At 40.5% G+C, this 23,501-nt stretch overlaps 2 protein-coding genes and 1 pseudogene across 2 annotated transcripts; 1 reads left to right on the forward strand and 2 right to left on the reverse strand.

The window, feature by feature from the left end:
* Positions 1–654: 654 nt before the first annotated feature.
* LOC127770203 (uncharacterized) lies at positions 655–2,207 on the reverse strand (annotated as a pseudogene).
* Positions 2,208–5,128: 2,921 nt separating this feature from the next.
* LOC127772016 (uncharacterized) lies at positions 5,129–6,644 on the reverse strand. Its single transcript, XM_052297987.1, has one exon. The coding sequence runs from the start codon at positions 6,620–6,622 to the stop codon at positions 5,303–5,305; it is 1,320 nt and encodes a 439-aa protein (XP_052153947.1). The 5' UTR covers positions 6,623–6,644; the 3' UTR covers positions 5,129–5,302.
* Positions 6,645–10,185: 3,541 nt separating this feature from the next.
* LOC127771106 (pullulanase 1, chloroplastic) lies at positions 10,186–23,439 on the forward strand. Its single transcript, XM_052296932.1, has 27 exons — positions 10,186–10,461; positions 11,304–11,439; positions 11,555–11,607; positions 11,728–11,836; positions 11,908–12,044; positions 12,139–12,335; positions 12,420–12,569; positions 12,674–12,734; positions 12,821–12,941; positions 13,342–13,432; positions 13,557–13,650; positions 13,887–13,982; positions 14,617–14,757; positions 15,042–15,092; positions 16,522–16,592; positions 16,694–16,786; positions 17,270–17,360; positions 18,651–18,722; positions 19,711–19,836; positions 20,016–20,072; positions 20,347–20,421; positions 21,011–21,099; positions 21,255–21,332; positions 21,749–21,887; positions 22,310–22,419; positions 22,593–22,692; positions 22,991–23,439. The coding sequence occupies exons 1-27, from the start codon at positions 10,234–10,236 to the stop codon at positions 23,096–23,098; spliced, it is 2,874 nt and encodes a 957-aa protein (XP_052152892.1). The 5' UTR covers positions 10,186–10,233; the 3' UTR covers positions 23,099–23,439.
* The last annotated feature ends 62 nt before the right edge of the window (positions 23,440–23,501 follow it).

Genomic DNA, 23,501 nt, shown 5'->3' on the forward strand with positions numbered 1-23,501 from the left:
ACATGAGATTCAACCATTTTGTACACAGGTTTTGTACAACAATTTGTTGGAGCAGCGATTTCATACCTTAGATTTGAAATTTTGATATTGGATTGAAGCATTGGATTGTGAAGTTGTAAGAGGCAGGGTATCTTGGTCTATACGAAAATATGGTAGCCACAAAGTGCCATAGATCTGATTTTGGATGTTTGGTAGTGGCATTATTCCAATTATGTGATTAGTAAAGGTATTTTTCAAAAGTAGCAGATTTATAAAGGCATGGATCCAATTAACCCTTAAATCTAATATTAGATATACTTTCATACTATATAACCCTTACAGATATTACTCTCTCTATCTCAAAATATAATAACTTAGTATAATGTATACAATGTTGCTATATTTTGGGACATAATAAGTACTAATTTTTTCTATAAATTTGATCAAAATTAAAAAAGTTCTGATTAAAAAAAGTCAAGAACGACTTATAACATAATATGGAACGTAGAGAGTATATTTGATCCCTTAGCATAATAATATGCATTTGTTCTGTTCATGAAATATCCTACTCCTCATGAAACTTGAATAATTATGGAAAATTATAAACCACATTATACTTACAAAATTGTCACTTTACAGTTTACACAAATTTATTTTGTTTTATCCCCCGAGATATTAGGAAGAAGTGGAGGCGGCGGAGGTGCAAGGCTTGAACCACACCGGCGGCGGCCAGATCTTGCCTATCTGCACCTCCTCCTCATCCTCACCATCATCATCACCGCCGCCACCATTGTCATCAGCATCGGCATTGCCATCATAGTTATCGTCGCCGTCGTTGATATCGTCGTCGTCGTCGTGATCGTGACCGTAACTGGGCGTGCGCCGCCGCCGCTGGAGCACCGGCAGCTTGTGCGCCCTGTGCTTCTCGAGGCTGTACACGCCGGCGACGATCTCCCTGTCGTCCTCCCTGTAACGCCAGTGATCATCGTCCTTGCTCTTGTCGAACGGACGACCCCGCGCGACGTCGTCGTCGGTGAAGTAGATGCATCCGCCGGCGAGGTCCCCGCCGCTCGTCGCCGCCACGCACATCGACGCGTTCGCCCCGACGAACAGCGCCGCCGCCGCCGCGTTCCCGACCTCCTCCTCCTTCTTCCTCCACCTCCCGCTCTCCTCGTCGTCGAGCACCAGCAGCTTGAACAGCACACGCATGTCCGTGACCGTGTTCGTTCTCCGCAAATATCCATCCCTGCCTCTGGTCTGCTATTTTATGTCCTTGAAGAACTTGATCACCACCATCAGCTTTTGCCGTCCGGCGCCGCCGCGATGTACTTGCGGTTCTTGAGGTCGTCGGGCTTGAGCGGCGCCGTCGCGACGGTTCTGCTGGTGAACCCGCCGTCGCCGCCGCCCCGGCGGTCCCACTCCTCGACGACGCCCGTGTAGGTGATGGAGTAGAATCGGCCGCGGTGGTGGATGGCGTCCTCGACGCCGTCGCGCGACGGCGCCACGCGCCACGCCGGGTCGTCGGACGTCGCGAACATCGGCGCGCCGAGGTCCGGGGCGAGGACCAGCATGGCGGCGTAGCTGCCGGGGCGCGCGGCGGCGGAGAGCACCACTTTGCGGTACACGTACTGGCGCACCTGGCCGGCGGTCACCGTGTACAGCGACGTGCCGATCAGCTGCTCCGGCGGCCGCGGCGGCGGGCCGCCGCCGTGCCTGACCCGCATGAACGGCCCCGCCGTGAAGTTGACGTGGGAGCCGCGGCCGGCCCAGCTCGTCGTGTAGAAGAACGGGCACGTGGTGATCGCCGGCAACGCGCGGTGAGCTCCGGTGACCGGGTTCACCATGCGAAGCCGCGACCTCTTGTCGGCGATGACGAGCCAACCGCCGTCACCGGAGCCGCCGAGGAAGAAGCAACCCCTCATCGCGGCCTCCCCGGCCCGTGCGGCGGCGGCGCGGCGGTCGGAGATGGAGTAGAGCTTGGTGGGCGGCGCCGGCGCCGTCGTCGTCGTCTCGCCGCCGGGGATGGCCAGCCATGGCGCCTCCGGGTTCATCGAGTGGCCCGCGGCGCCGAAGACGGCGGCGACGGTGAGGCGGTCGAGGTGGGTGAGGCGGGCGTGGATGTCGGCGACGATATCCGGCGGGAGGTTGGAGTAGTCGACGGCGGCGTCGTCGTCCGCCGTCGCCGGCGTCGTGGTTGCATCTGATCTCGTCGGATTCGGTGCGTCCATGGAACAATTATCGTTGAGTTTCTCGATCGTTACGTCGTACGTTGGATATAGAATCCGGAAGTGTACATATATATATAGAGTCCACGATTGATGTGACACGTTTCAGATTACCGCACTATTGGCCGTATGTGCATATGGATTTTCTAGGACTAAATATTAAAGAATTTTTTTTAAAAAAAGACTATTAGTTTAATCTAGCAGCATATATTTATAAACAAGCATGATTAGATATGATATACTCTTAGAACATAATAATTTTTATATTTGACACCGCATAAGGCAAATGGAATTTGGTTTTTTTTTCCAATTGTACACTACTAAAAAATATATATTAGGGCAAATGGAATTTATTTTTTCAAGTGTACACTATAAAAAAAATCTGTATTAGAGCATGACCAAGAAATTACGTATAATCTTTTCCCAAAATTTTGTTTTTGTTCCTTAGACTGAACATAGAAAGTAAATAAAGTGATCCCTAGTTCTACATGGAAATGAAAGGACTACTCGGATCGTATCCACATATTTGTCTCCCTAATTCTATTTGGACAAAGGGACATCTATTGGTATAAACGACAAAGACCCCCTAGGAGGAGAGGGGACACACAACACAACAAGCCAGACATCTACATCAGATATTAGCCTAGACAAACCCAATTTGGTGCCTACGGAGGCCGACAAGAGGGATCTAGTACTATCTCTGATCTCGACGTGTTCATATTCGAGGAGGAAGTCTACCCTGTCATTGACTACATGTTGGTTATCTATACCGCCAAGTCGACGAGAACTAGATAGGTTATCCCAAATATTGTACTTGTGTGATTATGATGAATATAGAGTTACACCGGCTTCGGCCAATAGAAGTAGTGCTATTACTTGTGTCAGGTAAGGGGTCCGAATCTGTATAAAAATCCTTATCTCCATCTCTTTTACCTCAATCTCGCATATACCCTGGTACCGACGATCTCCATGCTATGCAAATACCGTAGTCGTGACCTCAAACGTCGATTGTATTATATCTAGGGAAAAACTATTTCACGCATATGCACACGGTCGGCCCACATAAGTCTACATGCTCCTCCACTCCCTTTCCTCTTTTCATCAACCTCCTCTTCTCTTCCTCCACCTGATCCCCTTCTCTTTTCTCCCCTCTCCCCTCTCTATTGTGGTGAAAACTATCAGTTCATCATTTCAATTGGTGATTTTAATTTGTTTTTCAATTTTCACATCAAGGCGTGGTGTGCTCATTGATCCTCAATTGTTCTCCAATGTTAGTTTTTCTGCTCGATTGGGGGTTCTAAGCCCCTAATTTTTTGTTGTGATTTTTAATCATTTTCTTGCTGATTGTTTTCGTTGTGATTTTGATTTTTATTGAGCACTAGCAATGAGAAGCATTGCAAGTACGTCGGCACACAAGCCAGCAGCTCCATAGAGATCCTCCTCTTCCGTCCCCGATGAGATAGCGGCAAGCTTGGGACACCGACGACTTCTCCTTTCTCCTCCACAGTTTCTCCTTGCTGATGGGCCCCGGAAAATTTCCATGGGTTTTGAGTAGAAAATTTTGAAATTCATGTTGGAATTTGTCCATTAATACAAAGTTTTCAAGTATTGTATCTGAAAGTTTTGTGAGTTTTAGTTGAATGTTTTTTGAGTTTTTATTTGAAAATTTTAGTCCATCAGTAGAAAGTCTCAAACGTTGAATATGAAAGTTTTGAGAATTTTAGTTGAAAGCTAGTACGTACTTTGGATGATCAGCAATTTTGGCATTTTGCCATTCTAGTTGAATGTTTTAGCTAAAAGTATCAAAAGTTGATCGACCCAATAGTTTTTTTATTTTTTGAAAGTTTAAAATTTTGAACCGAAAGATTTATTTTTTTTAATTTTAGTTGAAAGCTTAAAATTTTGAACCAAAAGTTTTGCAATATGATCTGAAAGTTTAAGCCAGGGTAGAAACCACTTCTCAAAAAAGAGTCCATGACACGAGAACAGGTGAGCTTATCAATACAAACACACATTAGCACGTCCCTTAGATCTATTAGAGAGTCTAACGAAGCTTGTTTTTAGATCCTCAGTTAAGATTTAGAAGAGTTTGTCTATACTGGGGTTAACATTCTGTGGCAGTCAAGGCAGAGTACTACGGTGTGGAAGACTGGAAGACATGCGCTTCCCTCCTTTTTTTTTTTCTTTACTGGTTAAAGTGTATCGGTAATATCAACGAGATAATTAATTATTGAGTTAATTTCACTTTGGGCCATGTTTTATTGTCAAAGTTTCACTTTGGACCACCCTTTATCTAATCTTTTCACTTTGTACTAGGTAACCTTACCTTTGTTGCACAATGGACCACCGACCACCCCAAAACACATTTTCATTTCTACGATGACTTCGAGCAAATTGTTAACGGCATGCCAGCAAACTTTCATACCTATATGCACGACATACTTTTGTCGAAAGAGACGCTAGACATCACAAGCAAAAAGAGTTAGGGTAGTCCATTGTGAAACAAATGTAAAGTTACCTAGTCCAAAGCGAAAAAATTACGTACAGGGTGGTCCAAAGTGAAACTTTGGTAATAAAATATGGCCCAAAGTGCAATTCACTCTTAATTATTTTAATCTCTTATCTCATTTATAATTAAGCACTTCAAAAAAACATAGTACAAAGTATTTTAAATCTTATATGTAATTAGACATAGTACAAGTATTTTAAATCTTATATGTAATTAGGCTCCCATTGGATGGCCTAATCAGTCAAAGAAAAAACTGAAATTTGAATTTTCAAACTTAATTTTGAGATATTTTCAACGTAGTTTCTTTTTCAACGTTGGCTTTTAAATCACCAATAACATATTTATAAAATTTTTACTTACAAATCAATTTTTATTTCCTAATAAGCCATTGGAAATAAGCCAAACGATGGGAACCTTGTGACGTCATAAATATAACTGTCCAAAAAAAAGTGTAATTGGAACGGAAGGAAGCATTAGTCTTATTCACGATATTAGCCGGCCGATAGGCAGTCCATACCATAATCATGCATGGGCATGGATGATGCAAAAACCGATCGATCAACAATCAAAATTGTGGCTGCACGACGCATTAAATCAATGGCGTGAACCACGCCGGCGGCGGCCAGGTGGCGTGGTCCCCGAGCTCCGGCAACCCCTCCGCCCGGCCGCCGTCCTTGAGGCTGTAAACGCCGACGACCCTCTTCTTGTCGTCGCAGCCGCGGTAGCTGTGGAACCCGTCGTCGTCGTCCCTGCGGAAGGGGCCCTTGACCAGCTCGTCGGCGGCGAAGTAGACGCAGTCCGGCCTGAGCTCCGGGTGCGCCTTCGTCGACACGCACACCGAGTTGCTGCTCGCTCCGACGAACACCGCCGCCTGCCCGATGCTCGCCGCCCTCCTCCACCTCCCCCCCTCGCCGCCGCCGTCGTCGAGCACCTGCACCGTGAAGCACACCCGCCTCTCGCTGTCCATGTAGCGCTCCCCGGTCTCCACCACCTTGAATGATTTCGTCACCACCATCAGCTCGCCGCTCCCCGGCGCCGCCACGAGGTACCTGCGGTGGTGGTGGCCGCCGCTGCCGCCGGTGATGGCCGGCAGCTTCGGCGACACCGCCCTGCTGGTGAACACGCCGTCGCCGCCGCGGCGGTCCCACTCCTCGACGACGCCGGAGTAGGTGATGGAGTAGAACTTGCCGCGGTGGTGGATGGCGTCCTCGACGCCGTCCGACGACGGGGCGACCCGCCACGCCGGGTCGTCGGACGTCGCGAACGCCGGGTTGCCCCGGTGGCGGTCGACGTCGAGGAGGAGCATGGCGGCGTACGCGCCCGGCCGCGGCGAGGCGGAGAGGATCACCTTGCGGTACACCCACCCGCGCATCTGGTCGGCGACGAGCGTGCACAGCGGCAGCCTCGCCGCCGGGACCTTCTCGCCGCCGCCGTAGCGGACGCGGACGAGCTGGTCCTGCAGGATGTTGACATGGAAGAGTGGCCATGTCGGGTTGGAGACGTAGAAGAAGGGGCACGTCGTGATCGCCGGGAGCTCGTGCTGCTCGCCGGTGACCGGGTTCGCCATGTGCAGCCGCGCCCTCGCGTCGGCGGTGACCACCCACCCGCCGGAGGAGCCGACGACGCAGCACCCGCGCATCGCCGGGTCCGGGGCGCGCGCGGCGGCGACGCGCCTGTCGGCGACGGAGTAGAGACGGCTCGTCTCGGGGGTCTCGCCGGGGAGGACCAGCCATGGCGCCTCCGGCTTCACCGCGTGGCCCGCGGCGCCGAAGACCGCGCCGACGGCGAGGCGGTCGACGAACGCGAGGCGGCCGTGGATGTCGATGACCAGATCCGTCGTGAGGTTGGAGAAGTCGACGGCGGCGGCCGGCGCCGCCGCGTCAGATTGCATCGGCGGCGGCGTATCCATGTAGATATCGGTGTGTTAGTTAGGGTTTTTTTTTTTCTTTTGTTCTCGATTGGTCGATGTTGATTTATAGGGTACCGGATATAGGTTTGATCCGAATCGAACACGACGAAGGTTTCTTAAAAACTCACACGTATGGACTCGGTTTAATTTCTCGGCCCACCTAACCCAGACGACGCGCGAGTAGCCCACTCAGCTAGAGCTAAGGTCCACTACAAAGCATGGGAATAAGTCAGCTTTCACTACCTCAAATATTTTCATCTTATTCATCTCTCTCAAGTGCAGTATTCCTAGATATCTTATCCCTCTGGGTTATTAAAATCGGTGCAAAATAGCTTCCTTTGAAGTTTTGAGCATAGTTTTTGTTGACATGGCTGTTGACCTAGTCTAACCGGCCAAGACAACATATGGGACCCACATATCAGTGACTCCCCTCTTATCTCCTTTATTCTCGCCGATCCCCATCTATCTCAACGACACTGGCTCCGGCCTCAACATGTCGGTAAGGATGGGCAGCAGCAATGACAGTGTCGCGGAGGCTGGAGAAAGGGATGCAGTGGCGACATTTCTACAAGTCTTAGAAGCAGCGGCCGCACGCACAACGATGGATAGAAAAGGGGAGGAGGGATCTAACCACGCTGCTTGGATCTGCTCGTCAGCACCAAAGCTCGTTGCTCATGGCCTCCTCAGGAGTTGCCATGGCACGGGAAAGAGGGGATGCCCACAGCGACGATGAAGACGAAGCAGCAACAGTAGAACCTCGTCGGCTACACACGCCTAGATCCGCTCGCTGACCCCAAAGCTCGCTACGCCTATGGCCTCCTCGGCGGCCATGATGGCACGGGAAGAGGGGACGCCCACGGTGACGGCGAAGCAACAACAATAAAAGTTCGCCGGTCATCCACTCGCTGTCCATAAAGCTCGCTACCCATGGCTTCACTGTCACTACCATGGCACAAGAAAGAGAGTAGATGGGAAAGGACGCTGAGAGAGATGCAGCCTGCAGGGGGCGAGAGAAAGAGGAGGACATGTGGGGCCCCACATGTTGACTCAATCTGTTTGATTAGGTCAATAAGCCACGTCAATAAAAATCACCCTCAAAACGATTGAGTGATTCAGTTTGGACTAGTTTTAATAGATAGAGGGGTTAAAATATCTGATGTTATGGTTAAGGGAATAAGGGATATGATTCACATTGGACCTATATTTGAAGGTGTCAAATGGACTTGTTCCATAGGAAAGTGTGCGTGCAGCCACATTGGCCGAGCACAAAACCGAGCCAGCGAGCCCATTCAGATCACTATCCCAGTTATTTTCATCCATCGCACTTCCAGGTGGTGGTTGACAACTTTGACATGATGGAGTCAATCACTATTAGGACATCCTCAATGTGAAGGATGCATATAAAACATAAGGTGGGAGCCACAATTATATGACCTTTTGCTAATAGCATAGTCTCTCCGTCCAAAAAAAAATGAATCTAGAACTAGATGTGACACATTCTAGTACAATTTTTGGCTCTAAGGCGGGACCCACTCAGAAAAAAATTATTTTCACCCTTTGACATGAAGGATTCAAAGACCCACATACATGCTACCAAGGTATAAAATGTTTTTTTTTAATTTCTTAAGGTCTAGCCTTAAGCTTAAAGCTAACCATAGCAATATTCTCTCCCTTTCTCCTCTCCTAATGCATTATACATAAAGTAACAACACAAATACTATTTTACTCCTTAAGGTCTTTTTTCATGCACATTGTGGATGCCCTTAGAGCATCATCAACATATTGAAAAAAAAACAGAGAGAGAATCTATTCTATACCGCTGAGTTTGTTTGAGTTTAATAATTTGCCATCGATATTGTCTCTTTCTATAATATACCATCGACTTTATCAATTGTTTTACAATACGCTACTGGGTTGTGCATTCTTTTCAAAAATACCCAAAATACCCTTAGAGACATACAAGACTAACATTTAATTTATCTCATTAGAAGTTTCAAAAAAATATGAAAATTTTTATGTGGCCTCTTCACATAGATGCAAGTTTTTTCTGATATATTTATTTTTTATAAAAAATATTTATATGTGGTATATGCAAAAGAATTTGCTTATACAAGAGATAATAGCAAAAAAATATCTTATGTACTGTATGAAAGATAATTTATATTAAAAACAACAATTAGAAAATTATTTTATATATCATATAACATATAGTTTATTTTTTAAAAAAAATTAGAAATGTAAAAAAACATGAGACTTCTATATAAATTTCCATGTTGCATGAGGAGGCTACATAGAAGTTTTCATATTTTTTTTGAAACTTCTAATTAGATAAATCAATTGTTAACCTTGTATATCCATAAGGGTATTTTGGGTATTTTTAACAAGAAGTTTCAGCCCAATGACATATTGTAGAATAATTGATAAAGCTGCCGGTATATTATAGAAAGTGACAATGTCGATGATAAATCATTGAACTCGAACAAACTTAGTGATATATAATATATTTTGTAAAAAAAAAACAGACCCACAATATATTCCATCCATCCTAAAATGTAACAGCTTATGATTAAATTAGACATGTCGAATATAACGAAAGGTTCGAACAGAACATCTATAAAAATCTAAGTCTCATGTCTCTTTGCTACAATCTCACAAATACTTTGGAATCAGCATTTCTTATACTCTAAAAATAACCGTTAGTCAGGTATAGTCCATCAATAATTTTCATTCGATATAAATTACTTTCATAGTTGTTCATAATACATTATTATGAAAGTTAATAAAGGTTAAAGTGTACTGTTGGAGACCGTGACATTAACATGCACTAGAGGAAGTATACAATTAATTTTCTTTATCCCTTGCAACAAGCGAGTATTATGATTGTTATATTAACCATATGTATTATCTTTGAAATTGAAATTGTTGGTTCTTGAATTATATCTACCATCATTACACACATCAACGACCAAAATCATCCATGTTAGATCTAAAATGGCATATATGGACACGCATAAATAATAAAAATATCACAAAATTATCCGTATACCACTTTGTAGTTTTTATTTTTTCTGAAAAAAGAGTGTCCTTATCTGCCGTCGTAGAAAGTAATCCTAGACGACACTTCACTTAATCACTTGTTTTTTGTGGGTGGTATTCTACCTCAAGAGTCATTCATGCTCGAGTGTACGTCATGCCGTCATGACATCATTCCTCGTTAATTACTCATCCTCTAATCACTTTCTTCTTTGGCTGACTCAAAAAAGAAAAACTTCTTTTCGATTCTTTTAGTTTCTCTCACACTTTGCGTTTCCAACAGAGAAGGAATGGCCAAACAAACTAAAGTGAAACTCGTAAAAAAAAAACCCAAAAATAAAGATTGTATTATTGGAGTACAGCAGGAGATGAGCCAAACGTGAGGGAAAAATTAAAGAAAAAAGAGGGGGAAAATGGAAAAGCGCCAAGGCCGAAAGACAACCGTCCGCTTTAGTTTCCCGTCGTCTCCTCATTTCTCACAAAAGAAAATTTATTTATTCATTTATTTATTGTTCGCTCCAAATGCCACCGCTTCTCCTTCGCCTTCTACTCCTCCCCCCGAATCCAAACCCTCTCAAATGCAGATGCTGCTCCACGCCAATTCCCTCCTCCTCGCGCCGACGACCTCGCGGCTCTCCGCCTCCGCCTCACCGGGGAGATCGGGGACAGCCCAGCCGCTGCCGCGACCCGCGCATTCCGCCCGCGCCGCCGCTCGCGGGACACGGAGGCCGCACGCCGTCGCCGCAGCCTCGCCGCGGACGCCGATGGCGGTGGGGGAGGAGTGCGCCGCCGCCGTGGCTTCCCAGGTGCGCCGTCGCTGCTGCTCTTTTTCTCTCTTCCGTTGATGTCGCAATCGTCGCTGGACTCCCACGCGTTCCGACAAATTACCGAGAGGCCCCCACCTGTGGGATGTGGGGCCCGAATGTCATCCACACGGTGCGCTGTTTCATTGCTACGTTTTTCCACGAAGCCCCTTGGGGTTCTTCAGGTATTACGAAGTCGTCCCTCTGACGCCGTAGGACCCACTTTCCAGTGACCATACCGATATGATATAATACTATAGGGTAGAGAGCAGGGTTTGCAATTTCGTTCTGCACATTTATTTACTCCGGGGAAATTTCGGAATTTTTAGAACGTTTTTTTTTTAAAAATGAAGAAATATTGACCAAATTTTGACTAAACTCACAAAAAAATATGGAAAATTTAGGGCGGAATAGTTTCTGCAGACCGAGGGCCCGTTCACTTTGATGCCATTTTCAACCATACCATTTTTTTTTTGGTAAAGTTGCCAAAATTTTAGCTACGTTTAGTTTGTTGTTAAATTTTAGTAAGTACATATGAAATCTTGCCAAAATTTGGCAACCTTGCTAAAATTTTGGCAACCTTACCAAAATTTGGCAATGCCAAAACTTGGTAAGGTTGAAAATGGTAGTAAAGTGAACAAGGCCCGAAATTGCAAACACTGATAGAGATTAGTAGTAACTTTTTTTTTTTTGAGATAAGAGATTAGTAGTAACTTGTGAGGCTATGTCGTCAGCACAAGAGCGGAAATTTCTTAAATTTTTTCCGACTTTTTTCTTTGAATTTAGACGCCATATGAACTGATTTTTGTGAAGCTTACTCTAGCATTGATGTGTTTCATCTTCAGGGGTTTGTGTCGGATGCGAGGGCATACTGGGTGACAAGGTCTCTCATTGCCTGGAATGTTAACGATCAAGACACCTCCCTCTTCCTGTATGCAAGCAGAGATGCCACGATGCACGTATCTGATGGGGCCATTCATGGTAGGTGAAGTAAACTGTTTGTCTGTTAAGCTCTTTTCGCCCAAAGATGATTTATGATAGCTGTAGAAACTTATTGATGCATACCAAATTTGAAATATCTTTGCTGATTTGGTAGGTTATGATTCAAAAATTGAACTCGAACCAGAACATGCCAGCCTTCCAGACAATGTAAGATCATTCTTAGTTGACAAGTGTACCATTTTTTCAAGAGTGATTTGTGCTGTTGTGCGTACTCGTTCTTCATAATCCTTGACGAATTCATATGGACTGCCACTTGACATTTTTCAGGTGGCTGAGAAGTTCCCGTTTATCAGAAGTTACAGAACCTTCAGAGTCCCTAGCTCTGTTGATGTCGCGAGCCTTGTGAAATGCCAACTAGCTGTCGCTTCTTATGATGGTAATCCGAAAATCTCTGCTCTTATGTTGCCTTCTTCTGCAACTCTCACCTACTGTTTTTTTTTGTTGCAGCTCATGCGAGGCATCAAGATGTTACTGGATTGCAACTACCTGGTGTATTGGATGACATGTTTGCTTATACTGGACCACTTGGTGCAGTTTTCAGTGATAAAGATGTCGACCTCTACCTTTGGGCTCCTACAGCTCAGGTCTGCTTGCAGAATGTCACTAAGCATCTCAGCTGTTATCTATGGTCCCTTATATTTTTTGCTTGCAACTAAAATTTCCTTGCTATTTCTGTAGGATGTTAGAGTATGCTTCTATGATGGTCCAGCAGGACCTTTACTGCAAACTGTGCAACTCAAGGAGTTAAATGGTGTTTGGAGTGTTACTGTACCAAGATACCGGGAGAACCAGTACTATTTGTATGAAGTTAAGGTTTATCATCCTAGTACATCACAAGTTGAGAAATGTTTAGCTGATGATCCCTATGCCAGAGGGTATGTGTGTTTTAATTAATTTGTTACACTAATTTAATAATCCATACAGATATTGAAAAAAAATATTACTATTAATTTGGCCAGGCTTTCTGCAAATGGCACACGGACTTGGTTGGTTGACATTAATAGTGAAACTTTAAAGCCAGCTTCCTGGGATGAATTGTCAGATGAGAAGCCAAACCTTGAGTCCTTCTCTGACATAAGCATCTATGAGTTGCATATTCGTGATTTCAGGTGAACTGTGCTACTTGATTTATGCAACTGTAAATTTGATGGATTTTATGCACGTTTCTTTTGGAGAATTTACTTCTCTGCTTCATCTTAATTGTTAATTACAGTGCTCATGATAGCACAGTGGACTGTAACTCTCGTGGAGGATTTCGTGCATTTACATTTCAGGTTGTTCAGACTTAATTTACTGAACGATTTCTGTTTCACCACCTATAACAAAACATCCTGGTCGCATTATGGAAACTGTGATGCAGGATTCAGCAGGAATACGTCACCTGAGAAAATTGTCTGCTGCTGGCTTGACTCATGTTCATTTGTTACCAAGCTTTCATTTTGCTAGTGTTGATGACAACAAAAGCAATTGGAAATTTGTTGGTAAGGAAAGTTTCTTTTATTATGTTTTACCATTTAACTGTATGGACTGAGTAGTCGATGGTTAAGTCACTGTTGCAATTTACTTTTTGTGTTTTCTAATTTGAACTTCTAATAAAATACAAAATCGAATCTACATTATTAATCAAGTGTAGAATAGAAATTACACAACATTTGAGTTCAACATAATTCCAGAAATGAATTTCTTTTTTATGGCTCATGAATTTTTTTTCTTATGGAAATATGTCAAAGGTTCTTGTTTGGTTGGTATCTTTTGGTGATGACTATTTATAAGTCCTTAGTGGATTGGACTAAATTCTTTCACTTCCATCTGATGTATGTTTAGTTGACTTATTTTGTTGTTCCTGTTTGAATAAATGGGGAAATTCATTTACTCTGGCAGATGAGGCTCAGCTGGCAAAACTCCCTCCAGGTTCAGATGAGCAACAAGCTGCAATAGTATCTATTCAGCAAGAGGATCCTTACAATTGGGGGTATTCTTCCTTGCTCTTTTCTTTCAAACATTACACATACTAATGCATCTTGGTGGTCTTTTCAAAGTAAAGTTTGTTATGTTCTTGCCTGTAAATTATTCTCACGGTCATATGCACACTAAAGGTATGACCCTGTACTCTGGGGGGTTCCAAAAGGAAGCTATGCAAGTAACCCAGATGGTCCTAGTCGTATTATTGAATACCGACAGATGGTTCAGGTGTGTTCTCTATTTCAACCCTGAAATGCATACATAATGAAATATCACCCTGTTTGGATGTGTGATTCCAGCAAGACTTCTACAAATTTCATGTGATTTGATTGAGGGTCACCTGTTTTAGGGAAAAGATGTTCTAACTTGTATCTTCCATCCTTGTGCTGTAATTCATGGAATGACCAATTCTGTCAGCTCTATGCAGAACGGATGTTACGTTTCTGATGAAATTTGTACTGCAGGCCCTGAATCGCATAGGTCTTCGTGTTGTCATGGATGTTGTATACAATCATTTAGACTCAAGTGGCCCCTTTGGTGTCTCCTCAGTGCTTGACAAGGTTATCACTTTCTAATACTTACATTTTTGTTTATAATTGTTCTGATCTACAGATCATTCTTTTTTAGTATATTTGATGTAATGTCTTTGTTGTTGCAGTAGTAAAACACTTGAACTACAGTTTAATTAAATTTGGTCCAATCAAGAATACATGCGTATGCACAAGAAGTTTCGGGCATTTAGCACTTAGCAGCACACTAGCACGTCCCTACAACACCACATCTTTAGAGAGGAACAAAACAGCCATTGTGCAGAAGCCATTACTGCCTGTCCAGTATCCATTTAGTAGATTAGAGCCAGAATAAAGGTGAGTACAGAATAACAGGGTTCATGATTTTTAGAAATTAATTTAACTTGATTGTACATGATTTTCATAAATATGTGAATTTTTGTGGCGTAGCTATAAGCCACCAAAATGCTTCTTGTATACCAAGTGAATGTAATTTGTGAACTTTTATTTTAAGCCAAGAAATGATAAGGGTCTTAAAATGCTTACATCTATGTGTTCGTTAACTCAACGATATGTGTATCATAGATTGTTCTAAAAAATGGTCAATAGCATTCTAAATCTTTTTTTCCGTTTTTGCCCCCTAATGTGTCTTCTAATATCTTGTTTTTGTATGGGATATTTACAGATTGTTCCTGGATATTACCTTAGGCGGAACGTTAATGGTCAGATCGAAAACAGTGCGGCTATGAACAATACAGCAAGTGAGCATTTCATGGTTGATAGGTTAATCGTGGATGACCTTTTAAATTGGGCAATAAATTACAAAGTAAGTTGTGATAATAATATTGTACTATTGGCACATCATATATTTTTTATTTTATACATTCAAGAATATCTGTAATTTCTGGCAATGTCTCGCCTCCTTTTAGAGAGAGAGAGAGAGAGTACCTTGCTTCTCCTTTTTCCTTTTTTTTTCTGGAACATGCAAGAGAGCCTTTTTGATTTTTTTTTTCTGAAGTGTCAAAACAATCTCATGTTTATGTTTTACATGTCTTTCAAGTGCTGCACTTTATTATTCTGCATCTTAACAATTATATATTCTTGTCGTAGGTTGATGGGTTCAGATTTGATCTTATGGGGCATATCATGAAAAGTACCATGGTAAGTAAGTTCAATTCGAAGATGCATATTAAGTAGTTGTCTGAACAGAAAGATTCTTTTTGTTTTATTCTCTTGATGTAGTAAAAGCACTGAACGCCCATCAATCATCGGTTTGACCTATTATTGTTTAACCTGCATAATTCCTATCTTATTTGCAAACTTGGAACATCAATGGGAAGAATGATCTGATTGAGCCTCGTCAATTCTCCCTCTGGTTCCAAATGTTGGTCGTTTTAGAGCTGTGCACAGGAACTAAGAAGTGTTACAATTATCTTGTTGCCCTGCAATTATTGCAGATCAGTAGTGATACTTCATTTATTCATGAGAATCGTCGCATTCAATTATCAAGGGTGTCTGGGAAAAATGGGGTTCAATTGCCCCTGAAACAACCTACATTTGGAACCAGAGGGACTGTCGTTTTTAAATTATAAATCTCTTTTGAATGTTAAGTTCACCGTGATGTCTATCTGCACAATCTCTACTATTATAAAAATTAAAGATGTTTTTGCTGATACTTTGGTACGTCATCCGTGTATGAGTCGGTTTTTGAGTTTGTTCGCTTTTGAAAATACAAATCCGTATTTGACTCGGTTCGCTTTTGAAAATACAGAAGGAATCGTATAAGAAATCTCTTTAAAAAACTCGCATGCTAACTTGAGACTATCGGATTCCTAATTGTAGCTCACGATTTTCTAACAAAATATATATCCAAGCGAATTTAACACAGTGAAATTTTACCTTAGCTAAACCATATAACAATAATAAGATTAAAATAGTCTTCACCCGTTGCAACGCACGGGCATTTTTTCTAGTTAAAATAAAAGCACAAACTCTGGATATAATTACCAACCTTCTAACCTTGTATTGTTAGGGCTAGATGGTCGATATATCTAAACTTAGTTGCATCAGGTTGTGTATATTTAACTTGTCAGTCAATTTAGAGTACCTGTAAAACTCAGTCTGGAGAATCTGTAAAATTCAGTATCAACAAAGGTGGGGAGTTTATACACCATCCTCACTACCAGACTCTTGGCCTGTTTCCCATGCACTCCTTATTGCCAACAGTGTGTTACTCCCTCCGTTTCATATTATCAGTTGTTTTGACTTCTTTTAAGTTTGACAAAGTTTATAAAACAGCATATTAGTATTTTCAACACAAAACAAACATATTATGAAGATATATTCAATGTTAGATTTAATGAAACTAATTTGGTGTTTTAGATGTTGCTAAATTTTTCTATAAATTTGATCAAACTTAACAAAGTTTGACTAGCAAAAAGGCCAAAACGACTTATAATATGAAACGGAGTATATTCTTTTCTGAGATCCTGGGACATGCGGCCAAATGGTTGTAGGCAACTGACTCTGTTTTCTAATTTAACTGCATCGCTACTGTGTGCTTTAGAACCTTCTTGGTTGATAAATACAGATAAGAGCAAAATCTGCTATTCGAAGCCTTACGAGGGATGTACATGGAGTGGATGGTTCAAAGATATACTTGTAAGGACTTGGATTGTTCAGTTTCAGAACAATCAGTTTTCATGGTCTCAGTATTAATTTAGTGCATTGTACTGATAATGATAAGGGCATTTAATTTCCAGGTATGGTGAAGGATGGGACTTTGGTGAGGTTGCACAAAATAAGCGTGGAATAAATGCATCCCAGATTAATATGAGTGGCACAGGAATTGGTAGGTAAGTTAATCCTGAATTGATACCAACTCATCGTGTGCTGTGAAGAGGCCAATTATGCCATACAGAGGAACCTGCAAAAGTTTCCTTGTAGATATTTAAATTACCATCTGTGTACATTTTTATTCTATACTCTTTCCAGCCACAGAAAAATAGTCCTTGAGAAAAAAAAATTATTGTCCTAAAATGCATGCAGTCGACCTACCCTTATTAATTTTGACCAAGTTATTGCTTAGAATGTCGGTTTTCAAGTATGGGAATGGTACAGGTTTTTAAAATGGATGCTCTGACAGTATTACATCTGCCAAACGTTTTCCTGTTAACATTATATTTTAGTTGTCAAACTTGGTTCTTGTCTTTTTTCACTTGATGTAGTAGTGTCTATAGACAGTGTTAGAAATTTATCCAGTTTCTTTTTCTGCATCTATTTTCCATCTTTCTATTCAGATTGTAGTATCCATTATCCTATACCACCATACATTGCAGTTTCAACGATAGGATCCGCGATTCTGTTAATGGGGGTAATCCATTTGGTAATCCTCTACAGCAAGGCTTTTCTACCGGTCTGTTCTTGGAGGTAATTTTGATGCCCTTCATATTACTAACTGTCCTGGAGATGACAATCAGTACGTGATATTACAGTAGCAAGCTACTTGTGTCTATCTTTCCTAAGACCCCTGCATTAGTGGTCTTTTTTTTCATAGTACAGTATTTCAGGTTTGTTTTAAACTACAATAGTTGATCTGAAGAAAAATAAAATCCTCATATTGAGATTCACTTGGTATTTTTTCCCTTATCAGTATTCCTTAAGTTTTTACCCAATCTTAATCCCACAAGTTGTGCAACCCTATCTGATTGAGGCTAGTTTCTGAAATTCACATTGAGCTTCCCTTTTATTCAATCAAGTGTTTGACTGGAGATAAAACTTGGTGTTTGTTAAGTTCTACCTAGTTGTTAATAGTTAGTCCCTAGTTTTGCTTTTGTGGGTGTCCCTTTAAACTGTTCACTTCCTGGTCCTGCCACAGAATTGCCTAGATGTGGATATGAAGGTGTCTTTTGGTAGTCTAGTTATTCTGTTATCTAGTGATGTTTGGTGATCGTTGATGTAATAGAACAGTGAATGGCTTGATGGAATCCCCTTCAATGAATAATTTTGTATCGACCTATGCTTTCTAAAAAAGCAAGGCCTCCTGGCCTTTGGTCTAAAAAGAACCATGTATTAGAACAATCCTTTCCAGTTATAAGCCATCCCTGTTAAATCTGTCACATAATGATCTATCACTCTCCTCAGAAGTAGTAATAATTTATGTATGCTTACCAGTTAGTAGAGTGAAGCTGCAACTAGTGATAAGAAAAAATGGCTGAAATATTTACCTTTTCTGCTTGCTTCTTGTTGGATATTGAATTGTGTAATCAAGTAATCTAGTTGTACCTCGAGCCATTCACTTTTTGCAGCTACCACTGTGTAGTTTGCATGGTGTACCCGTTGCTTTCTTCTAGTGAGATATATTTGACATGCAAAGCTTTTGTGTGTTTCCAAAAATTTAAATATAAAATGATTGAAACCAGCCAGTCACCGGTTCTCAGCTTAGACTAGTAGATACCATGCCTCCTGATGTTAATGATTATAAAATACCTAACAAACACATCTACTTTGACGGAAAGATATGTATAATGGATTAAAAAAATAGGAAGGTGGAATAGACAGAACGAATCAGTAACTATTGGTTTCCAGCCTAGCCCCTATAAATTTTATTTCTTGTATCCTTGGACGTGATACACTGTAATACATTATACCTACGATCTTTCTAGACTAGCTCCAAGAATCCAGTAGTGTTGAATATCTTCTACTTGTCATTTTGTGCAGCCTAATGGATATTATCAGGGTAATGAAGCAGATACCAGGCGTGAACTTGCTACATATGCTGATCACATACAGGTTGACCACTGGTTGAATTTAAATTTGTTTTGGACCTATAAATTTGATGGAAATATATTCTGCTGATCATTTCATGTTTTGGTTAAAGAAGATATAAACGAATTATCAGAGTTAATGAAGGCATGTGGGGGAACTTGGAATGTTGGATCATCTGTTGCTTGAGTTCTCTATTTTCAACACCGGATACCACTCTTTAATATCTATCAAATGATGCATATTATTCTGGTCGGCACAAAAAAATTCTTTTATCATAGAAATAAGTTTTGGATTTTCCTCATTTAACTCTAGCAAACAATCAAAAATAGGAATCTGAGAAATGACTTAGCAATCACTTGGATAGAAATTCATAGAAGAAAACAAATCTTGACCACTAATGTAATTTCTCATGGGTTTTTTATGTTTAAGTTTTAAAACACTATGGATAGAACAAAAACAACGCTGAAATGGCCTCAAGTAGGTACTCCTTCAGACAAATGCATTCAACTAGGTCTGTTGTAACTAGTATGAGATTATAATCTGCTTATCCCAAATTTATGTTTAAGGGTAAGTACTATCTACAGTGCTAATGTGCTATGCCGAATAACTTTATTTTACACATAATAATGAGTAGTTGCTAATTTGCTGCTATTTGTAATGGACAAATCCATTGTTACGACTTTCATTTGAACTCTTCGTTTATCATGTCAAATCTGTGTTCTGCTTTTTACTTCAACTAATTCAATGTTAAGTATCTTGATTTTTTTTATAATCCATTCTTGAAGTAATCGCACATGTACTTGTTTTAGAAAGATTCGTAAACATCACAACCTGGAAGATACCATTTAAATCAAAACATATCTGTTGTAGCATTGCTTCAATTATGTTATATTTTTATTTGCTTCCTGTGTGCTGGGATCTAGTGGTGCTTGCTTACTGTGTTTTCTAAGGAAGAGTTATATTGGATAAATGAGCACAACCTCATAATACCAATCTTTTTTTCTTTTCCCAGATCGGGCTAGCTGGTAACCTGAAGGATTATGTACTAAGAACTCATACTGGAGAAGCTAAGAAGGGATCAGACATTTACACTTTTGATGGATCACCAGTTGGCTATACTTCATCCCCTGTAGAAACTGTATGTTTTTTTCCTAAAAAACAGAATGGTCGGTACTTATTGCAAGTATTTATTCTCACAAGTGCAGCATAATAGGTTTTCATAATTGCATTTTTTCTGTGCATAAGGATTTTTTTTTGTATCACTTCTTCAAAGTCTACTGTCAACCATCTTCTATAATACACTCATGTGTTTTTCAGATAAACTATGTTTCTGCTCATGATAATGAGACTCTGTTTGATATTGTCAGTATAAAGGTATGTCACATGTACTGTTACATCAATAGCTAGTACGATGTTTTTCATGATAAGAGATATTAGTGTGATTTACCTTTTGTGCTGCTTACAGTTGGCAAAATTAGTTACTGGATCTTAAAAGAAAACTACATTCATTGAATGATATAATTTGCAATAACAATTTCAGTATGTTCAAGTATATTTATCACTACCCACTCCTTGGAAAATAACTAATAATCTTTAGAAAGGATTAACAATCTTGTTTTCTCTATGTTTTCTTTGATTGTTGGTGCAGACCCCAATTGGCCTATCGATTGATGAGAAATGCAGGATAAATCATTTGGCTTCTAGCATGATCGCATTATCCCAGGTCTGTATAAGTGCATACAATACTATCACTTTATAGGAGTGGATAGTGAGAGAATCAGTTTCAAAAGCATGGGTTGCTAAAAATAAAGTTAAAAACAGTAATATCACCTTACTAATCTTCTAAGCCAAGTAGATGACATTGTCAATGTACAAACCTTTCTCATGGTATGGACTCATTAAATGGCCATGTTTGCCAATATTAATATCATTTTTCTATTACCAGCAAAATTTTGAATACCGTTTGCTAGGACATTACATTTTTCATACCAACACTTCAAATTTGATTATAATCTGAGTAAAAAGCAGTACTTGTACAATAGTTTGTTTGTGAGATGAGCATACAATGTTCATTACCTGCTGTGATCGCTACTTTCTGCGATCTGCTGGTGTGGGTCCACCTTTTATTTGGTTTTGCCATCCATGTGGACTCAGATGTTCAGGCAACAGAGGCCTTATGAGTTGTAGTAGAAAATTGTAGAGAATAGATCGTATGTGTTACAGTGTTCAATCTGAATTATAGTTAAAAGAAAAAGGATGTTAATAGCAGTTTACATTATTTTGAATTTTCATACTCCTATATGCTCTTTCAGGGAATACCTTTCTTCCATGCTGGTGATGAGATACTGAGATCTAAGTCACTTGATCGAGATTCATATAACTCTGGTGATTGGTTTAACAAGTAATAAACTGCCCTCTTGACCTTGATGAAAACATCAGTTGTTGCAATTAATTGCAATGTATGAATTTCCTCTAGATATGGAAAATAATTCGATTTGCTTTGAACAGTTAATTGGTATTAACATCTGACTATATACCGTTTCATCCTTTTCTAAGGCTTGATTTTACATATGAAACAAACAATTGGGGTGTAGGACTTCCTCCAAGAGATAAGAATGAAGAAAATTGGCATTTGTAAGTTTCTAAATTCTGCTTGAGTTATTTAGTGTATCATCATGCAAGGAACTCTTATTCCTGTTATCATTCCCCTTTTTTTTTTTTGCTACTCCCTCCATCCCAGAATATAAGAAGTTTTAGGGTTGGGCATGGTTATTAAGAAAGTAGGTAAAAGTGAGTGGTGGAGGGTTGTGATTGGATGAGTAGTGGAGGTAGGTGGGAAAAATGAACAGTGGAGGGTTGTGATTGGTTGGGAAGAGAATGATGGTGGAGAAGTTATATTTTGGGACAAATCGTGATGGTTAAAAGTTGTTATATTTTGGGACGGATGGAGTATATTTTATTGTGCTATCTTGATATACTAAAATATTTCGTCTCTTTCTCCTTTCATGTTCTGAACCTGTATTTGTTATTCAACTGGAACTCCTTTGCAGGATAAAACCAAGATTGGAAAACCCATCTTTCAGACCTTTGAAAAATCACATTCTTTCTGTCTTCGACAATTTTGTTGACATCTTGAAGATCAGATACTCCTCACCGCTCTTTCGTTTAAGTACAGCAAGTGACATTGAGGTACCTGTGTTTTTCATGCCAACAAGTTAAACCTGCAACTTTACTTTCATGCTACTGTGGCGCAATATGTGCAGGCTCAAATATGCAACTATGTTTGTTTATTTACTTGTTGCCTTCTTATAGATGGTAGACGTTTCTCGCAGAATGAAGTTATCGTGAATGAGAGTCATACATTATGGTAGACAGGGAGCTATGTAATCTGCAAAATATAGAGATGTATATTTACACCTCTGTAGTTGGTGAGCAATGACTACCTGAAAATTAGCGGCAAACAATCATACTGGAACATTTGTGTGCCTTAACAAAAACAAATAAACTATCAGCAAGCAACTTGCACCAAAAAACTCATGTTTTTTTGTTTAATAATGATTCTTTACCTCTTCTGTTTTATTCACATCTGACTGTGTCCTATCCTATTTCAGCAAAGGGTTCGCTTTCACAACACAGGTCCCTCGATGGTACCAGGAGTTATTGTCATGAGCATTAAAGATGCTCAAAATGAAAAATGTGAAATGGCTCAGTTAGATAAAAAGTAAGTAGCACTTATGTAATTATGTTTTGGAATAAATAGAACGTAATCTTGGGAAGCATAATTTTGCATGAGCTGAAAAATAAAATTATGCAGCTGTTTCTAGACTGCAATGCCTGGTATGGGAAACTTTTTATTTTCTCCAAAGTAGCTAAACTACCTATCTCTTTCTGCAGCTTCTCTTATGTCGTGACGATCTTCAATGTCTGTCCACACGAAGTGTCTATTGAAATCCATGATCTCGCTTCGTTGGGGCTTGAATTGCATCCTATTCAGGTAATGCTCAGTTTTTAGTTTCATCAAAGATGATACCTCCTTAGTACTTTCCAGTTGTTGAAGTGTTGTCTCTCATCATTGTATTTGGTGTCCCAAGTGCTTTTAATGTTTGGCAAGTGAATTGTACAAATCAAGTTGGGTACTAGATATTTAATTATTATTTGTCAATATCTTTCATAACTGAATTATATCTACAAATTTGTCATAAATTTCTCCTCAGTCAGTAAATTTTTAAGAATACCACTGATTTGGTTGTGAGGCGATTCGATGTTTAACTGGCTATTTTGAAACGGTTCAGGTGAATTCATCGGATGCTCTAGTCAGGCAGTCAGCATACGAGGCGTCCAAAGGTCGATTCACCGTGTCAAGAAGAACAACTGCAGTGTTCGTTCAACCTAGATGTTGATGCCTTTGGGAAAACGTTCATATTATGTCGAAAAATATGAATGAAGAATAAGAGAAGAAAAATCCTCAAGTTGAATATTTCTGAAGAAATAAATGGTAGAATATGGAGAGACTGGGCTAGTATACTAATAGAGTATAATAGTATAGTTTTAGAGGAAAAAAAAACATACTTGTAGTATCGAATAAAGTGCCCAGGTTTCGGCATGCTTTGTCATCTCTGTAAGGGTATTGTATTGTACTGTTGTGATTATCAAAAACAAACAAAAAAAAGACATACTTATGGTTACATGGAAATATGGCATGCTAAGTAAATAAAAATGCTCCCTTTGTTTCATATAATAAGTCGATTTGACTTTTTTCTCAGTCAATTTTTTGTAAATTTGATCAAATTTATAGAAAAATAT

The sequence above is a fragment of the Oryza glaberrima genome, chromosome 4 (assembly GCF_000147395.1).
Source record: "Oryza glaberrima chromosome 4, OglaRS2, whole genome shotgun sequence".
NCBI classification, from domain to species: domain Eukaryota; kingdom Viridiplantae; phylum Streptophyta; class Magnoliopsida; order Poales; family Poaceae; genus Oryza; species Oryza glaberrima.

What these genes read in the sequence shown, in the direction of transcription:
- LOC127772016 (XM_052297987.1), bottom strand. Translation starts at nt 6,622, where the DNA reads ATGGATACGCCGCCGCCGATGCAATCTGACGCGGCGGCGCCGGCCGCC.
- LOC127771106 (XM_052296932.1), top strand. Translation starts at nt 10,234, where the DNA reads ATGCAGATGCTGCTCCACGCCAATTCCCTCCTCCTCGCGCCGACGACC. An exon ending in TTTGGGCTCCTACAGCTCAG is followed by an intron (nt 12,045 to 12,138) that starts GTCTGCTTGCAG and finishes CTATTTCTGTAG; the next exon opens with GATGTTAGAGTATGCTTCTA. An exon ending in ATGGCTCAGTTAGATAAAAA is followed by an intron (nt 22,420 to 22,592) that starts GTAAGTAGCACT and finishes CTCTTTCTGCAG; the next exon opens with CTTCTCTTATGTCGTGACGA.